At 36.2% G+C, this 19,393-nt stretch overlaps 3 protein-coding genes across 3 annotated transcripts; all 3 read left to right on the forward strand.

The window, feature by feature from the left end:
• The first annotated feature begins 861 nt into the window (after positions 1–861).
• LOC306902214 (IgGFc-binding protein-like) lies at positions 862–5,920 on the forward strand. The gene is made up of 4 exons (XM_079470599.1): positions 862–881; positions 3,299–3,370; positions 3,481–4,713; positions 4,823–5,920. Exons 2-4 carry the CDS (start codon positions 3,307–3,309, stop codon positions 5,272–5,274), a joined length of 1,749 nt encoding a protein of 582 aa, XP_079326725.1. The 5' UTR covers positions 862–881; positions 3,299–3,306; the 3' UTR covers positions 5,275–5,920.
• Positions 5,921–7,829: 1,909 nt separating this feature from the next.
• LOC306902116 (IgGFc-binding protein-like) lies at positions 7,830–12,821 on the forward strand. The gene is made up of 4 exons (XM_079470425.1): positions 7,830–7,867; positions 9,524–9,605; positions 9,726–10,958; positions 11,063–12,821. The coding sequence occupies exons 2-4, from the start codon at positions 9,542–9,544 to the stop codon at positions 11,488–11,490; spliced, it is 1,725 nt and encodes a 574-aa protein (XP_079326551.1). The 5' UTR covers positions 7,830–7,867; positions 9,524–9,541; the 3' UTR covers positions 11,491–12,821.
• A 1,109-nt stretch (positions 12,822–13,930) lies between these two features.
• On the forward strand, positions 13,931–18,454 carry LOC306901192 (uncharacterized protein). Its single transcript, XM_079468776.1, has 4 exons — positions 13,931–13,954; positions 15,250–15,321; positions 15,434–16,654; positions 16,760–18,454. The coding sequence occupies exons 2-4, from the start codon at positions 15,282–15,284 to the stop codon at positions 17,215–17,217; spliced, it is 1,719 nt and encodes a 572-aa protein (XP_079324902.1). The 5' UTR covers positions 13,931–13,954; positions 15,250–15,281; the 3' UTR covers positions 17,218–18,454.
• Positions 18,455–19,393: the final 939 nt, after the last annotated feature.

The following is a 19,393-nucleotide window of genomic DNA, read 5'->3' on the forward strand; positions in this document are numbered from 1 at the left end:
GCTCGCTTTTGTTTTGACAGCTTGTTGTGATATGAAATGTATGCCGATTTGGAAGTGCTAGCAATTGCTGTTTTAGTTAATATACATTAGTGTAAAGTGTAAAGTAAATTTTTATGCTTCTCTGTGCTCCGGTCTGCAATTGGCTAGCACCTGCATCGGGTATTTTCATATTGCGATCTGCTTGGCTGATGGCTGCGCTCATCGGCCGGAACGGACACTCTGGCCACTAAGACGGACGTACTGTATTTTAAATACAAATGTACGCAACGTGAATGCAAAAGACACGTATGCATCGCCACCCCCCCGATAGATAGGGTGGAGGGCAGATGTGGACCGAACCCAATGCGCTGAACCCCCCCTTCTCGTGGACAGATATGGTGGAGGGCCGATGTGAACCGACCCATGCGCTTCCCAACCGACCCCCCCACAAATAATAGGGGTGGATGTGAATCGAAAACTGCGTTGGTGCTTGAAAAGTCTAAAAATGATCAACTTCTGCAGCGTGAAACACCAGTGACGCAACGGACCCACAATTCAGTAAGGCAACGCATGACGTCACCCATTCAAACTAAATTAGAAGCACTGATGCTTGTGTGAATCAGGCGTTAGTACTTCAAAACTGTTTTCGTGCACTAAGGTATTTACTCAAAATAACTTGTTATTTGGAAATGTATATGATATTTAGTGCTTTGAATTAAGGATAAAAGGAATCATTACAAATGAGTAGAAGGAAAGTTCTCAGCATCACCAATCATTCAGCCAAATGAAGTAAGTGCTTGTCCAGGATCATATTCAAATCTAAGTCAAATGTGTACGAATCTGAATTGAAATAGAATTACCAGCACGCAGTTAAACGTAGAGAGAAGAGCTCCAGGTACCAGGTATGATATTTTGCTTCATCTGAATAAATGTTTTTTAACCGAATTAATGTAAAGTTTTGATTAGCATCCTGCTTGTTTAAACTTACTGTACTGTACTGTACAAGACCTCTAGTGATGTTGGCTAAATGTTTATTTATTGATATTGTCATTTTATGATAAACTGGGGCCAGTTGCTCTAAAAGTTTAATCTGGATTATAGTGATCAGGATTTGGAAATCCCATCATTTGTTATCTACGACCAGGTCTTTTTTAACAGGTTTTAGTTTTATGCCGTTTTTTCTAAGCAAAACTGGATTGGATAACCCTGATCCAAATACACACTTTTTCACATGACCAAATTCGAATTACTAATACTCTACGGAGGCTCTAAAGGAATAAAAATAAATGCTTTAATTCCTTTGCGTTCACTCAAAAACGTTCTGCATTGTGTTCTTCTGAGAGACCTTTCGTTCCCCAGAAAAGATCTACTTATGACAGGTTCAAAAGTGCCAATGTAGTTTACAAATAGAGTTTTTTATGGCGGCAAAAATGTAAGCAAATAAAAAATATGCCTGTGTGTATATTACATGATACAAATGTTGTATTTCTGATTTAAATTTATTTCAAAAATGTTGTTCTGAAATCCACCCTTCTGCTGGGATCAGTATAATCCTGTTGATCATGTTAATACCAATTTGATCCAGAATTTTTAAATTTGATCCAATCCGATATTCAAAATCAAATCAGATTACTTTTGAAGGACTGGGCCCAGGTGTCATAAACATGCCAATCAGAAAGCCAGCTGACAGAAGTATAACAACCGTAGTTTTCACTTCAACAAACCCTTTTCTTTATTCTGTCAATTTTCTGTCAGGAGCATTACAAACACTATCATCGCAATTACGAATAATTTCAATAAAACCAGGCTATGTGCAAGTGACGGTAGTGGTTGGAGTCCGAGTGTGCGGATGCTTTAAGGTGGACCAGATAAAATAGGTCCAGTGGAGCCAGTAGACTCTTTCGGGTGATAATGTCAGCAGCTATCTTTTTAACAAAACTTATTTTTTAATTACTGAGAAGACAGAAATACCACAATATTTGAGTTGCAATAAAATTATATCTAGTTCTGTGCCACCTTAAATGCTCCAGACGATGCTTCTTGAGCAATTTCTCAATGATGAATAATATTACATAAAAGGTTATAAGTACACATTTGTTTATATTGAACACATATATAATAAACAAAGTTTACAGTGCAATAATAAACAACTAATTCTGAATTCTCAAGATAATTTAGGAGATCTCCTGGACTCAGGACTCTGTTGGTGTGTGGTGTGCTGTCTTCGTCACATCACTGCGCACCATACATTATAGGAGCAAAATGATTCAATCTAAGATTTTTTCTCCGCATGTTTTTGGTCCCTCACCGTTTAGAACTCTTAAAAGATTAAAAAATATATTTTGGTGTGGCCCCAGCATAAGTCTCGTAGTCAAATCTATTTATATAGCGCTTTTTAAAATTTTCATATTGTTGTTATTGACTAAACAAAACATATTGGGGCAGTTTCCCGGACTAGTCCCAGACTAACTGAAATGTTAGAGGTGTCTTTAACAAAAATAATTTACACTGGCATATCTTGAAATATATCAGTGCGATTGTCTCAAGATGCACACCAGTGATGTTTTCTGTAAACTTAAATATCCTAATTTAACTAAGGCCTAGTCCTGGTTTAAGCTAATCCTTGTTCGGGAAACCGGCCCATAAATTTATGCAAGTAAAAACAAAAAAAAACGTGAAAACACAGAAGACACACACACACACACACACACACACACACAAACACACACACACACACACACACACACACACACACACACACTGATTCAAACACACCCACATATAAAACAACCCACACACACAATATGCACATGTACTTACACACATAGATAAGACGCACAAATGCACACACAGACGGACGCGTAGACACACGCACAGATGCAGACTCGCAAGTACACAGACGCACTGTGGTTATCACTGAGAATCACACATATAAGATAAAGGAGAGAGAAACACAGGTCAAATAGTAAATAGACTATACATTCATATATGCTATATTATTTAAGTAAAACTTTAAAAATTGTTATTCTAATTGAGTAGTCAAGCTTCAGTGAAAAGAAAAACGAGAAATAATGATTGTTATTATTATTTTATGAAATAATAATAATAATGTTATTATTATATTATTTTATAAAATTTGTTTTTGCCACTCAAGAGAAAGTAAAAAAAGTATTTTTTTTTTTCCTGTAAAGCTGCTTTGGAACAATGCAAATTGTGAAAGGCGCTATATAAATAAAATTGAATTGAATTGAATTGAATGAGCAGTGCTGTTTTTGCCACTCAAGAGAAAGTAAAAAAAGTATTTTTTTTAAATACACAGCATTCAGCATGAACTCCAGGTCAGATCAAGTCATGTTTGCGATTCTTCTAATTGCATCAACGTTGAGCCAAGGTCAGAAAAATATTTTCTACCCATTGTTTATCTTTTTATTTAAGTAACATTCCAGTGTGCACCGTGCATGTGATCCTGTGATAATTTTTCACACTCAATTTGTTTTTAAGGTCTCACAACGGTGAGCTACGGAATGGATTTCATCACAGCATTTCCAGAGAACGTAGCTTACTTCTACCCGTACACTTCCAGACGGATTCTCAGAGTCACCGCCCTGCAAAACAACACTAAAGTCACTGTCCACTCCAACAATAAACAAATACCATTATCAGTTATGCGGAGTGGCGAAACTGCAAACGTGTCGTTTCCAAAACCTTCTGAAGTATATCAACTAGGCCTTTCCAGTAACTCTATCCGAATTACCAGTGATAAAGACATTGTAGTACATTCTTTCAGTCAGACACATACAGGTACAGCTACCCTTCCAGAGAAAAGTGTCCAGACCAATGTTGTTCAACCCATCACAAATCTTGACACAGAATATTTGATCCCTTTGCTGAACCAGTCAGACCTTATCCAAACGTTCGGCGGATCCCCTCAACCCTTCTGGTCCCAAAGATACAGCTCGTTCAAATTGATCATCATAAATGCAGAGGACACAGGAAACACTGTCACGATAGTAAAGAACATTTCGGGCAGTGTGCAAGAAGAAGAAATCAACATCCCTTCTTACCAGCTCATCCAGTTGCAGGCCGATGCTTCACTGTACAAAATTAAATCTAGCCATAAAGTAGCAGTGATTCTGACTCATCCATGTCTAGAAACGACAGCCTGTAAATGCAACATGATAGTGAATCAGATTCTTCCTAAACAATTTCAGGGTCAGAACTTTGTTGTGCCGTACATACCAGGTACAACCCAGAGCCGCTTGCTTATGACATCAAATGACAAGTCAACTTCTCTATCCCACAATAATGTTCAGTTACAGCCTAGTCCATCAGGCTTCCTGTCACTTTCAGATCAGACGAAATCTCAGTACGTAAGCGCGTCGGGAAACGTGTCCCTCACACTGATCAGTCCAGGTCTTTTCATTGAAGTGATCCCAGAAAACATGTTTGCTGCCTGTTACCTGCTGCAGTTCTATTCATATACCAGCGGCCTTAAGAAAGCTTTAGTGATTGCAGAAACTGACAGCAAAGATAATGTACGCGTACAAAACAGTCCCGTTAGAAACGCTGGGTGGACTGAGATTACAGGCACAAAATACTCTTCAGCTCTAATACCTTTAAGTGAGTCAATAACTGTCATCTGGCATCCATCCTCAAAGATTGCTGTCTATTTACTGGAAAACACTGGAACGAAAAATTACGGAGGTCCAGCGATACCTATAAATACACAACCAGGTAATAAAAGGCATTTTTAATGTAAATATGTAAGCTTCTAATGCAAACTTAAATTGTTGTAAAGCACATGATTGTGATGGTTAACATTTTTATGTTTTTATTCATTCAGATGAGTTCGGCTGTGTGGCGATTCCTGGACAGTTTGAAGTCAGACATGAGCCTCTTAGTTGGGCTGAGTCCCTGGCTCACTGCACAGGTCTTCAAAAACACCTCGCCTGTCCTACAAGGGAAGACATTCAGAACGAGCTGTCCAGAGAGGTTCACACTACAGAGGAAGAGGCTTGGATTGGACTACGACGTAGTCTTATGACAACAGAGTGGTACTGGCAGAGGCAAACACCATCACTCAATTCATTACCGTACCCATCTGTTAATTACTTGCACTGGGCTGATGGGCATCCGAGTGAGGATTTAAGAGGACTTTGTGCTTCACTGTCACTAAATGATAAAGATGAGTTCAAATGGAAGAGTGCAAAATGCTGTGAGAAAAAGCGTCCTGTCTGCTACAAACCCCCAATAGGCTTTTATCCTTTACCCTTCGCTCAAGATTTCCTATTATAGCGCCGAAAAACTATATCACTATATTTTTTTCTTTACTAGCAACAATCTCTGTAGTTCCTGGTGGGAGATACTAAAAAAAGAATGTTGTTCATTATATTAATAAAAACTTACTAGAGTAATCATAAGGTTATTAAGAAGTTCATTTGGACTGCATGCTATATGAAACAAAACAGGTCTTATTAGAAGTGTAAAAATTGGTTGTGCATTTTTCTTAAGTAATCTAACAAGCACACATTTTTGGTTCAAAAGCAATTTGCTTTTTCTAAGGTCTGATCTGGGTTGAATCTGCATGAATCAAAGATATTCCTTGAATAACCGAATAGCTCTAATATCCCCATGTAGGATGCAGTAACATTAACCAGCCTTATTTATGACTTAAAAATAGTTTTCTCTATAAACCATACCATCTACAGATTCCCAGCATATTCTTACAGAAATCTCAGCTACCTTTTTAAATGCATGTTTAATATGTGCCCATCATAAACAACTTTAAGTTTGCTCATATAGTCACTAGGCATAAATATGAGTTTATTGATACTGAAAGTAGCGTGTGTTTTATTTACATTAAGGCTTGATTCTGTTAAACTACTTTAAAACAATACATGCTGTAGAAAAGTGCTATGCAAATAAAAATTGTAATCTTGTCATCTTGTGTCGCCTTAACATTTCAAGTACTACTACAGTTCATGGCATGGACACGAAATTAAGAATCTATTGATTTGTGTTCATGGACACAACTTTTTTTAACTTTATAACTTGATATCAAAGGACTTTTGTAAAGTCTAACATTTAAGGAGGTGGCTAAATTTTAAATCACAGCCGCAAAGGCCGCAAAGCATTGCTGTGCACCTTTATTTTAAGGGTGTAACACCACCTCTTAACATAACGTCACATGGGGAAAGTCGAATCATAATAAAACGTACAAATGAGTTGGAAATTTACACAAATGAGCCATCTTGTAAAACAGGTATAGCCTACGAATTCCCATCCGATTGCGTTGATATTTATACATATGAAAGATCAAAATCATATGGAAACTGCGGTAGATGTATTCGATCCCTGGGCTCTTCTCCTGCTTCACATCTGTTTTGTTCTGCCCTACATATTGTTGTTGTTACAAACACAGTGTGATGTAACATTAACACAGTCAAAATGAAATGCTTAAGTTAATGTTGAAATTACGACCACTGTGGTCGGACAGTGTGACAGTGAGATAAAAGTGTGTCAGAAGAACTCTATGATTTTATTTCCTTTCATTTTCATCTTATTTAATCAGGGACAATGCACATTAATAACACATACAATATGTAAAATGCGCAGATTTAGCCAACATTGGCTAATTTTCATCCATAGTCCCTTTTGAATGGAGCCATTCGTTTATTTTCTGTTTTCCCGTAGCTCAGTGGTAAGAGCATTACGTTGACAACGCAAGGTTGTGGGTTCGAAGATACCTATGCAAAATGTATAGATTAATGTTATGTAAGTCAGTTTGGATAAAAGCGTCTGCCTAAATGTAATTCTTTGAAGCATAAATAACATAGAGCAGGTTTCTTCTGCAAAACAATAGCACTGATATAGTTTAAGATATTTCTGGGCGATTTATTTTCAGTTAAGACAGGTCACACATTCATTTTAGTCTGGGACTAGCCTTAACCGTGCCTAAATCTCCAACAAATATCTGTTCAACATACACATTCAATAGTGAATCTGTTCACAGTCTACAAATACAAATTAGCACTGTAACAATGACCTTCCATGCAACAACAAGGACATTCTCTTCAACTCAGCACTAACGTTTGTGGGCGGGACTTCAGCGATGAAGCATTTCTAAAACGTTAAAATGAAAGTAACAGCGTTGATGTACATTACGCAAATGTAATAATTTATTTAAGTTGTTTTGTGTCAACATTGTCAAAATACGGCCAAGAGATTCAACCAGGCTTAATTCAGTAATACGGTATTAATAAACAGTAGCTCATGTTAATTCATGTTAGTGAAAATTCATTTAGACTATCTCTACATATTGATTCGTTTTCAGGAGCTTACTAGTTTGTCAAATAAATGGTAGAAATACAGAAATCAAAAATAATAAAGAATGAATGTATTTGTCCAAACATTTGACATTTGGTAGTGTTTTTTAATGCTCCACACATCTATAATAAAAAACAATTATACATTAATTATTGTAACATATGACTTTTGACAAACAATAGTGAAATAACATAAATCATTGTTCATTTGTTACATACTTTACACGGAACAACCATAATTACTACAATAAAGTTACTTTGATAACTAGGAGTTATTTACCTAGTCGCTATTTCAAAATAGTTGGAATAACACAAAGGAAAACATGTTTTTAAGTGCATGAGCAATTTGGTAAATGTGGGCTGTGGTAATTAATGCAAATTGGTGGCAGGAAAGTTCACAGTATTATCTCAATCAGTCAGCCAAATGAAGAAAGTATATGTACTAACTACCTTGTGTAGCCAGGAACTTATTCAAATGTTTTTGACAGTCAAATATGTTGGTATTGAAATAAGATTTTCAGTACACAGTTGATTGTAGAGAGAAGAAGAGCTCGAGATACCAGGTATGAGATTTAGCTTGAGCTAATTGAACTGCAAAGAGAAATGTCTTGATGAACAGCTTCAGTTTATAGAATAAACCTAAATTAAATGTGTCATTTACCATGTAAGAAACAAGAATGCCTTTAAAATGCAATGTTAAGGTTTTTAGAGCAGTAGAAGAGAATGATGTCAAGACAAAACAAGCACTGTGTGCAGATATTTGTCAATGAAAGCATATGGCATTCAGAAGCAGTAAAGATGGGAAGTGTGTTTTGTTTTAACACATGTGTCTCAACTACGATATGCCAAGTTATATATTAGTATATGAATTTAAGTCAGACATATAAATTGTATTATTGCTCCTGTATGACATATCGCTTATTGCTTCCTGAAGTCTTTGAAAGCCGCTTTGGATACATCCTTAAAATGGATTATTGTCTTGTAAAAATGGTGAATCATACAAGAGGAGATAAACTGTAGAATTGTGATTACACCCCTGTACTTTTTTCGAGTTAAACTGATAACACAATGTTTCTTTTACTCATTTTAGTTGTTTAATGCTAGTCCTTTTTTTGCATTTTAGATCCGTTACTTTATGACAGTGTTCATCTTCATTTTGTGTAATTAAAATGTGTACGTCATATAAGTAAAACGATATAAAAAGGAAGACACAAGATATACATTTTATCGAGATGAATTTTGATCTAAGTTGTGATGTTGGCTAAATGTGACATTTTTACACTGCTTGAATCAAACTTATTTATTGATTTAGCCTATGAGATGACCAGAGGTCACGAACGTGCCAGCTTACACAAACAAAAGTCTGTGGCGGACCCAAACAGGATTTGAAGGGATGATAGTATAGGAATAGCAAAAAGTTTAAACATTTCAAAAGAAAAAGCTTGATAAAGTGCTTTCTATCTGAACAATGACATTTACTTTTATGCTGAGAATGTTAAGATACAGTATTGCACATTCTAAGCGGCGTGAGGAGTCAAGCTTCTTTCAAAATCAAAATGCCGATCTAGCTGTGAAATTTCACCCCTAATACTTTGTGAAAAAAGGGATGACTATTATTATAAGGACTGTCAAACAAGACTAACCGCATCCAGTGTAAAAGTTTGTGTTTATATAATATATATCTGTGCACTGTGCATATTAATTTTGGATTTATAAAAACATACACATACACATGCATTAAGAATAATATAAAATATATAGGAATAAACGTTTTTATAACATTTCCATTATTGGTAAATATAAGTCAATCAATCCAAATATTTCCTAAATATATGTGATGTGTGTGTTTTTGTGTCTATAAATACAAAATTAAAATGCACAGTACACAGACATATATTATGTAAACACAAACTTTTATTCTAAATGCTATTAACCATTTGCCAGCCGTCATTATTTTAATTTTTGTAAGTGAGTTTGCGTATGTCATGTGACCAGGGAATGAAATAATTTAAATGAAAAGCAGTAAAAATTGAGCTTGAACAAAACATAAATAAATAGTTAGAAAAATTGTATTTTATAAAAAATCTATTTATAAAATGTACACAGTAATAAATTTGATCAGCTTAATGACTGTTCCGTTATTAATGACGTTGCTATTTACACACAATGAAAAGACAATTTCTTTCAGTTTGCCATGTGTTTCTTTGTCTTTCCTCCAGGAATACACTGCATCCAGCATGAACTCAGGGCCAGATACAGTCATGTTCGTGATTCTACTGATTTTATCAACGTTTACACAAGGTTAGAAGAAAAAACTTTACCACCCTCATTTGGTTTTGTTTAAATGGAACATCGCTTTATTTGGATTCATTCTCGAGTGACAAGATCAATTTACCTTTTTACACTCTTTTTGTTTTCAAGGTCTCACGTTAGTAAGCTATGGAAAGGATTTCATCACAGCATTTCCAGAGAACGTAGGTTACTTCTACCCGTACGATTCTTCTAGAGGTCTATATGTCACTGCCCTCCATGGCAGCACTTCCTTCACCGTCTTCAGCAACGGCACACAAATAACACAATCATCCCTACAGAAAGGTGGAAGTGGGACTGTGATGTTTCCAAACACTTTTGAAGAACATCGGCTAAACTACTCCAAAAACTCTATCCGAGTTACCAGCGATAAGGACATCGTAGTACATTCTTTCAGTCGGAAAAGTACAGCTACCCTTCCAGATACAAGTGTTCAGACCCATGTTGTTCAACCCATCACAAATCTTGACACAGACTATTTGATCCCTTCGCTGAACCTGTCAGATCTTATCCAAACGTTCGGCGGATCCCCTCAACCCTTCTGGTCCCAAAGATACAGCTCGTTCAAATTGATCATCATAAATGCAGTGGACACAGAAAACACTGTCACGATAGTAAAGAACATTTCGGGCAGTGTGCAAGAAGAAGAAATCAACATCCCTTCTTACCAGCTCATCCAGTTGCAGGCCGATGCTTCACTGTACAAAATTAAATCTAGCCATAAAGTTGCAGTGATTCTGACTCATCCATGTCTAGAAACGACAGCCTGTAAATGCAACATGATAGTGAATCAGATTCTTCCTAAACGATTTCAGGGTCAGAACTTTGTTGTGCCGCACATACCAGGTACAACCCAGAGCCGCTTGCTTATGACATCAAATGACAAGTCAACTTCTCTATCCCAAAATAATGTTCAGTTACAGCCTAGTCCATCAGGCTTCCTGTCACTTTCAGATCAGACGAAATCTCAGTACGTAAGCGCGTCGGGAAACGTTTTCCTCACACTGATCAGTCCAGGTCTTTTCATTGAAGTGATCCCAGAAAACATGTTTGCTGCCTGTTACCTGCTGCAGTTCTATTCAAATACCCTCGGCTTTAAGAAAGCTTTAGTGATTGCAGAAACTGACAGCAAAGATAATGTACGCGTACAAAACAGTCCCGTTACAAACGCTGTGTGGACTGAGATTACAGGCACAAAATACTCTTCAGCTCTAATACCTTTCACAGAGCTGTTAACCTTCATCTGGCATCCATCCACAAAGATCGGAGTTTATATTCTGAAAAACATTGGCACGACCAGCTATATTTATGGATGGCCAGCTATACCTATAAATACACAACCAGGTAATTTTGTAAAATAATTCACTTCTGATGCCAAGTAAGATATTCATTAATACAGTTGTAAAGCATATTTGTGATGATACATTTTTTTTAATGTATTTATTCAGATGAGTTCGGCTGTGTGGTGATTCCTGGACAGTATGAAGTCAGAGATGAGCCTCTAAATTGGGCTGAGTCCCTGGCTCACTGCACGGGTCTTCAAAAACACCTCGCCTGTCCAACAAGGGAATATAATCAGATGGATTTGGCCAATATGATAAACACAACAGAGGATGAGGAGGCTTGGATTGGTCTGCGACGTAGTCTGATGACAACAGACTGGTACTGGCAAAGGCAAACAACATCAACAACATCATTACCATCATCATCTGTGGATTATGTTCACTGGGATGATGGGCAGCCACAGGACAGTTTTAAGGGCTTTTGTGCTTCATTGTCATTGGATGAGGACGATGAGTTCAAATGGAAAAGTGCAAAATGCTGCGAGAAAAAGCGTCCTGTCTGCTATAAACCCCCAATATACTTTTATATGTAGCTTTTATATCAAGAAAATACAGTAAACATGCCTCAAGGTCCCTTATAGCACCACATATATATATCTGTGCCTTTTTACGTCGCTGTCTTTACTACTAACAGTCACTAGTTCCGAAAATAATAATGTATTCCCTTTATAATCCCCATTATTAGATTATTCTGTCACATTTTCCTTCACAGTGCCCTTGTTAAAGATTAATTATTAAGAACTGAGTAATAAAAAGTAACTACATGTACTTACTATAGCGTTAGGGTGAGGATTAGGGTTTGGTTTAGGCTTCATTACATGTAATTATGCATACTCTGTAGTAAATACTATAGTAAATATATGTAAACATGTATAACAAGGCACCGTAAAATAAAACGTAACCAATACTTAATGCAAAATGTTATTGCAAGAAATAAATTTCTAATCCACGTTAAAATATGTCGTTTTTCTGTTAGCTTGCTTTAAATTAGAATTAGTATTAAAACATAAAGCAACAGGTCTTAGTATGAAATGAGAGCAGATTTCTAAATTATACTCAAATCTTTAAGCTTTTCTGTTCAATTTGGCCTATCCATTTTGTTGGAGGCTATAGGGTTTTCAAAGCAACTTATAGGAAGAGTTTATATGGTTTAATCAGCTATATTTCTTGAGCTACTATTACTTAATCAAAACATCTCAACTGTAGTTTGATTGACATTACTTGGAATGCTAAATAAAAACAGGATTTTTAAAAAGACAGTTATCTGTCCGATGCTTTTCAGTTTTTTCTCTTACCCAACCATTTTCAGATTACCAGCACCCAGGTTTGAACATTAAGGGGCTTTCATTTGTCATTATATACATGCAAATAGCATTGTAGAAACATAGCTATTATGTCCATACATAATTATTACGTATGTAGTTATGAATTTAATACATTTTAACAGAATATAAACATCTATATAGAAATTGATTAAAACTATAGTGCATAATAAACTTTAATAAGCCTATAACAAGTATTATAATATAAAATTAAGTGTAATGTCGATAGAATGTTAAGTTTTAGGTGGACTGTAAATTGTAGACTCTAGCATGATGTGTAGCAAAATTCACAGCTTCTTTTGTCACTGCAATATTGTAAAGCAAACTGTTGGTGGCGGTAACGAGCTTTATGGCATTTAATCTCCCAACTAAACAAATCGAGGCTTGCACTTATTTACTGTCATATTGTTTATTTCCTCAATTTCTACATATTTAGACACTTTAGTTTTGTTCTAAAATGGTAGGCCTAATGGCAATTATGCGTTACTACATCAGGTTTTACTTGTTATTATTTTACTAAATAAACTCCTTGGAAGTTGTCCTATGAAGTTCTCCTCTTTTTGTCATGTTTGATGAATTAGATTTTGCGTTTGAATGTTTATTTTGAGGTAATATTTCTTGAAGGCCATCTTTTTACTTTTAAATATGATTGCAGGGTGGCGCACATGTGGCTCTGTTGGTTGCGCGAGAATGTTCCAGGTTTGAGACCCGGCTGAGGTAAATTGCCCTTTGTGTGTGTGTGTGTGTGTGTGTGTGTGCAAATGCTATTTTACAGGCGTTGCCTACCAACCTTCACTCTTAAAAACATTACATATTTATTTAAACATATTTACATATCTGTTCAAAATAGTAATTGTGAAGAAAGTATACGGGCGGGGCTTCAAATATGACGTTTTCTTCTGACCTGAGTGCGCGGTGGGGAGGTTGCGTAAGACTTGTTAGTAATGTTTGGAAACCACTAGCCAGAGTATCAAGCCCTGTTTATAGGTATAAGTTTATCATTTGTTTTTTTAAAGTTGAATGATTTATAGCATTTATTGGTAGGCCTACGTACAGTTGACACCCATCACAGACCTAATTTTCAAACCCTGGCTGCGGCCATGGGTCAAAATATGTATCTTATTTATTGTTTTGGGGAATATTGATATTTTTATTAAGAGTCTGGTCGTGTATTTCAATTCTGGGAGCGCTCACACACATTTTTAACCCATAAGAATACTTTTCTTTTAGGCAGCATTACTGCATTTGGCAAATAGGCTGTTATAGGATTTTATTCAGACTTAAAAGTGAAATCCAGCTATTTGTTTTTTCAACAATATGTGAGAATTGGGCTAATAGAAAGATTTGTTGTCAAATAATGCAACCTGAAATGTATTTCTGTGACCTTTTACTCCCTTTCTACTTTTGCATTTGGTGTTTTTTAAAATAGTTTAAACGTTTTAAATGCATAGAGCAAATGCCGTAAACATTCAGAATGATCATTTGTAGGAAATATTACATATAAGTGAAAAATTCAAATAAAAAATGGTTCCGCTAAACGAGCAAAAACTGAAGTATCTTATGTAACCAGGATGCAAATCTTAGAGCAAGTCTTTTTTGAAAGTCAAATTTGTCAGAACTGAATGGAGATTTTCAGCACAGAGGTGATTTTCAAGAAAAGACCCACAGATATCAGGTAGGAAATTTTCCTTTAGCTGCGTGAATGTTATAATGAACTTTAGTGTCTGGTTTTGAGCATGCTTTTACAGAACATAACAATAATTCACACTTAACATGCTAAAATAAATGTTTTTTTAATCAAATCAGTTGTGTCAGTACAGGTGTTCACTTTAAAATACAATGTTAAGATTTCAAGAGATATACAAAGAAAAAGAAAATGCCAAAAACAGGCAGTACATTATGATACACCAACAAATCGTATATAATGTTTACATATTTATCCGGTGTACATGTGAATATCAAATTGTATTTTCTCACCTAAACATTATTTTTATATGGTAGAAGTTCATTTGTTAAAATGTACTTTTCTTGGTACAATTTCTTTAGTTTGTGTTTGTTTAGATCTTTGTCTAGTCCTTTTCTACATTTTTGATATTAGTTTAAATGACTAACTTTATGAGGAAATGTTAAGATTGTTTGATCTTGCATGCATTTTTAGCAGTGAAAGAGAAGTCAAGCTTCATACAGAATCATGAAAGTAATCTAGGTATTTAGAAATTTCAGCCAGCACACTTTTAAACACCTCAAATGGTTTTATTTACAGTATATCATTTATTGGACATTTTGCACTTTGATCAGCTCTAATAGAAATGTGACGTTGACAACTAAATGTGATGCCTGTTAATGCTGTGAATACAGTTTACGAAAACTGTAGAAGCAGACTGTCGTGAAAGTGGAGGGTGGACGTGGTGGAAGAACCCAAGTGCAGGCAGACACGGATGAAGGGGTTAACAGATATACTTTAATTATAAATAACAAGAACAAACACCCACGATGGGGGAAAACTCTAACTAGACAAAATACAAAAACAGAAAATAAATACTTCCCACAAGGGGGGCAAAAATAAAGAACCACGAATAAAAACAAGGAACTGGGAACCATACATACACTACAAACAAGACCGGAGAACTTGGAAACAAGTACAACGAACGAGCACAGGACAATGAACACGAGGATGTTTTAAAGGGAGACAGACAAAGGATAATTAACAAGGGTCAGGTGTGGGTACTGAAACACTCAGGGAAGGTTAACGAGACAAAAGGGAGGGAAACACCGCTGAGACACGAGAAAGCACATGGCAAGTCAAAATCAAAAACAACGCCATGTCTTTCTCACGCAAAACCTAAGGCTATGCCATGACTCCGCTGCAAGACCAAGAAAAAGCATGACATGAGAGCGGAATCATGACACAGACAACAGTCAAGTTTTTAGTTCACCTTGTTTCTTTTTCTTTTCTTTACAAATGCACAGCATCTAATTTGAACTCAAGATCAGATACAGTCATGTATTTGATTCTTCTGATTGCATCAACGTTTACCCAAGGTAAGAGAAAAACTTTTACCCTCCTCTATTGTATTATTATATTTTAAATGAAGCGTTGATGATACTTGTTTGATCCCATGCCCACTTAACATTTTTACACTTTTTTTCCAAGGTCTTACAATAGTGAGCCATGGAAACAGTTTCATCACAGCATTTCCAGAAAACATAGGTTACTTTTACCCATCCCCTTCAGGTAGATGTCTTAGAGTCACCGCCCTGGAAGACACTTCCTTCACCGTCTACTTCGGCAACACAGTAAAAAAAATATCAAACCTGCAGAAAGGAGCAGTTAAAACAGTGACGTTTCCAAAAACCGCTGAAGTATATCAACTAAACTACTCCGCTAACTCGATCCGAATTACGAGTACCAAAAAGATTGTCGTACAATTTTTCAGTTGGACACAATCAGCCACTTCAGAGAAAAGTGTCCAGAGCCATGTTGTTCAACCCATTACAAATCTTGACACAGACTATTTGATCCCTCTTCTAAACCAGTCAGACCTTATACAAACGTTCGGCGGATCCCCGGCACTTTTCTGGTCCCAAAGATACAGCTCGTTCAAACTGATCATCATCAATGCAGTGGACAAAGCAAACAACATCACGATAGTCAAGAACATTTCGGGCAGTGTGCAAGAAGAAAACTTTACAATCCCGGCGTACCAGCTCATCCAGTTGCAGGCCGATGCTTCACTGTACAAGGTTAAATCTAGCCAGAAAGTTGCAGTGATTCTGACTCATCCATGTCTAGAAACGACAGCCTGTAAATGCAACATGATAGTGAATCAGATTCTTCCTAAACAATTTCAGGGTCAGAACTTTGTTGTGCCGCACATTCAGGGTTTAACCCAGAGCCTCTTACTTATGACATCAAATGACAAGTCAACTTCTCTATCCCAAAATAATGTTCAGTTACAACCTAGTCCATCAGGCTTCCTGTCACTTTCAGATCAGACTAAGTCTCAGTACGTAAACACGTCAGGAAACGTGTCCCTCACACTGATCAGTCCAGGTCTTATCATTGAAGGGATCCCAGAAAACATGTTTGCTGCCTGTTACCTGCTGCAGTTCTTTTCATATACCAGCGGCTTTAAGAAAGCTTTAGTTATTGCAGAAACTGACAGCAAAGATAATGTACGTGTACAAAACAGTCCCGTTACAAACGCTGTGTGGACTGAGATTACAGGCACAAAATACTCTTCAGCTCTAATACCTTTCACAGAGCTGTTAACCTTCATCTGGCATCCATCCACAAAGATCGGAGTTTATATTGTGGAAAACACTGGCAATAGAGTTTATGGAGGACCAGCTTTACCTATAAACGATCGACCAGGTAAAACAAACAGTAAACACTTACTTCTGATCCTGACTTAAGGTAATAAATTGTTGTAAAGCACATCATTGTGAGCGTTAACATTTTATTTATTTACGCATTCAGATGAGTTCGGCTGTGTGGTGCTTCCTGGACAGTTTGAAGTAAAAAATGAGAGTCTTAACTGGGCTGAGTCCCTGGCTCACTGCACAAGTCTTGAAAATCACCTCGCCTGTCCTACAAGGGAAGACATTCAGATGGATTTGGCCAATACTATTAACACAACAGAGGATGAGGAGGCTTGGATTGGACTACGTCGTAGTCTGATGACAACAGACTGGTACTGGCAAAGACAAATACCATCAACAAAATCATTACCATCATCATCTGTGGATTACATTAACTGGGCTGATGGGCAGCCACTTGACAAATCGAAGGGCCTTTGTGCTTCAATGTCACTGGATCTTGAAGAAGCATTCAAATGGAAAAGTGAAAAATGCTGTGAGAAAAAGCGTCCTGTCTGCTACAAACCCCCAGTATACCTTATTTCGTTAAATTCGGTTGATCCAGTAAACATTCCTTAGGTTCTCATGTATGTTAAAAGCACCACAAATATATCTCGGTGTACTGTTGTTTTAGCTGGCAACAAAAACTGTGGTTTATGATGGGAGATACTAGAAAAGGAACGTAGCCCATTTGCTATCTTATAAAATTTTCATCATATTGTTTAAAGGGAAAGTACATTTGTAATCCATGTTAATAGCTTTCAGGTAGCTTTACATGGTGTTTGCATAAAAAATGCATATAAAAACATGTATTTTTAGTAGCATGAAATGAAGAATAGGTTACCATGTAGCACCACAAAATATATACATTTTTACACTGTGGCTTTAGTACAGTCACTATATAGTTTCTGGTGAAAGGTGCTTAATAAGGAATGTGGTCCATTAATCCACTATTGTTAAATAATCTAATATCCTAATCATCTAATATCTAAGAAATGAATTGCTCTAGACCTGATTTCGCAGACAAGCCAAGCTTAATTAAATAAAGATATTTAAGTCACTTTTATGAAAATGCCTTGGAAAAAAGATTAATGGTGTGCATCCTGAGACAAAACAATGGCACACACATATTTGAAGAAATGTCAGGGCACGTTATTCTCAGTTTAGAAAGCTCAAACGCTAATTTTAGTCTGGGACTAGTCTTAAACCTTATCAGTCTGTCCCTTATAGGATGCAGTTACATAAAAATGAATAAGTCTGTGTTTATATGACTTTATTAAAGGACTTTTGGCATTTTCGCTCTAATCAAAACCATCTACAGATTTCCAACATCACATACTTCTTACAAAACTCTTTGTAAGATTCTTTGATTGAATTTCAAATATGTGGTCTTAGGAAGTTTTCTTATTTTCTTATTCACATGGCATTAAGGAGGAATGTTGTGGGGATGTATGTTGTTAAAAAAGCTATGCGAATAAAAATGATGTAATCTTATCATGTTGTACTGCCCAATGCGTTCCAACGCAGTTTCCCGGTCAGGGTAGTCCCAGACTAACTTAAATGTTAGAGGTGTCTTTATCGAAAACAATTTAAACTGACATATCTTAAAATACTGTAGTGTCTTTTTGTAATGTATGTTTTTAAAACAATTTAAATATCCCAATTTAACTAGGCCTAGTCCTGGTTTAAAATAATCCCTGTCCAGGAAACCAACCTTTACTATACATATATGAATAAAAACTGGGATGTTTAATAACTGTGATTATTGGTATTGTTAATACACATATGATAATATTGCAAATAAACAGTTTTCGAACCTTTCTCCCTGCCTCCTTACACTTATATTTTAAGTTTGATTTATTGTCTGAAAGTGAGAAAACTAAATGAACAAATTAAAAGTTGAATTTGGACAATAGAATTTTTTAGGCTATTTATTTATTTAAAATGTGCAAGATCACAATATATCCTTTTGGTAAATTACTCTGCCCATGATAGTTGTGTTTTGAATGTCTGATAGCAATGTAAAAATGTACCAATTCAAGGCAGTCATAATGAATAAAAGTGAGCATTTGAGAAAATGTTCTGTCATGATCCTGCCTCTCCTTGTCTTGGTTTTCGAGTCTTGTGGCAGGATCATGTCAGTCCCATGTGTTTTGTCTGGAGAAAGAGCATTGTTTTGGTTTGACACAAGGTCTTTGCTCTCTCTCCCCAGTGTCGTTTCATTTAGCCCCGTCCCCTTGTTTCCCTGTTAGCGGCCCATTAGTGTTAGTCTTGTCACCGGCCCTGGTCCATCTTTCCCTTAGTGTTTCATTCCCCTCACCTACCTCATGCAATCCTCCTGTTAGCTTTCCTATTATGGCAAGCCATTTTGTCATTTAATCCTTGACTTTTACTAGTATCTATTTATAGGCTACTAGTACTTATTGTTTAGTTACTAGTAACTATTCCGTTAGATACTAGTACTATTCATTAGATACTAGTACTTATTCATTAGATACTAGTACTTATTCAGTAGATACTGGTACTTATTCATTAGATACTAGTACCTAAATATTAGATACTAGTGCTTATTTATTAGATACTAGTACTTACTCATTAGATACTAGTACTTATTCTTTCAGTTACTAGTGGTTTTGTGGACCAAAGATATCCTTAACATAATAGATACTAGTTTACGTTTATGATCAGTATGCAAATAACATGTTGAATATTAATAAGACTATGTAATATATAAGGGAGATCGGGCAGGACAGTA

Source organism: Barbatula barbatula (genome assembly GCF_947034865.1).
Source record: "Barbatula barbatula genome assembly, chromosome: 12".
NCBI classification, from domain to species: Eukaryota; Metazoa; Chordata; class Actinopteri; order Cypriniformes; family Nemacheilidae; genus Barbatula; species Barbatula barbatula.

Coding starts and splice junctions, on each gene's coding strand:
- LOC306902116 (XM_079470425.1), top strand. CDS start 9,542: ATGAACTCAGGGCCAGATACAGTCATGTTCGTGATTCTACTGATTTTA. Junction 9,606..9,725: donor TTTATCAACGTTTACACAAG/GTTAGAAGAAAA, acceptor TTTGTTTTCAAG/GTCTCACGTTAGTAAGCTAT. Junction 10,959..11,062: donor ACCTATAAATACACAACCAG/GTAATTTTGTAA, acceptor GTATTTATTCAG/ATGAGTTCGGCTGTGTGGTG.
- LOC306902214 (XM_079470599.1), top strand. CDS start 3,307: ATGAACTCCAGGTCAGATCAAGTCATGTTTGCGATTCTTCTAATTGCA. Junction 3,371..3,480: donor TGCATCAACGTTGAGCCAAG/GTCAGAAAAATA, acceptor TTTGTTTTTAAG/GTCTCACAACGGTGAGCTAC. Junction 4,714..4,822: donor ACCTATAAATACACAACCAG/GTAATAAAAGGC, acceptor TTATTCATTCAG/ATGAGTTCGGCTGTGTGGCG.
- LOC306901192 (XM_079468776.1), top strand. CDS start 15,282: ATGTATTTGATTCTTCTGATTGCATCAACGTTTACCCAAG. Junction 15,322..15,433: donor TGCATCAACGTTTACCCAAG/GTAAGAGAAAAA, acceptor TTTTTTTCCAAG/GTCTTACAATAGTGAGCCAT. Junction 16,655..16,759: donor ACCTATAAACGATCGACCAG/GTAAAACAAACA, acceptor TTACGCATTCAG/ATGAGTTCGGCTGTGTGGTG.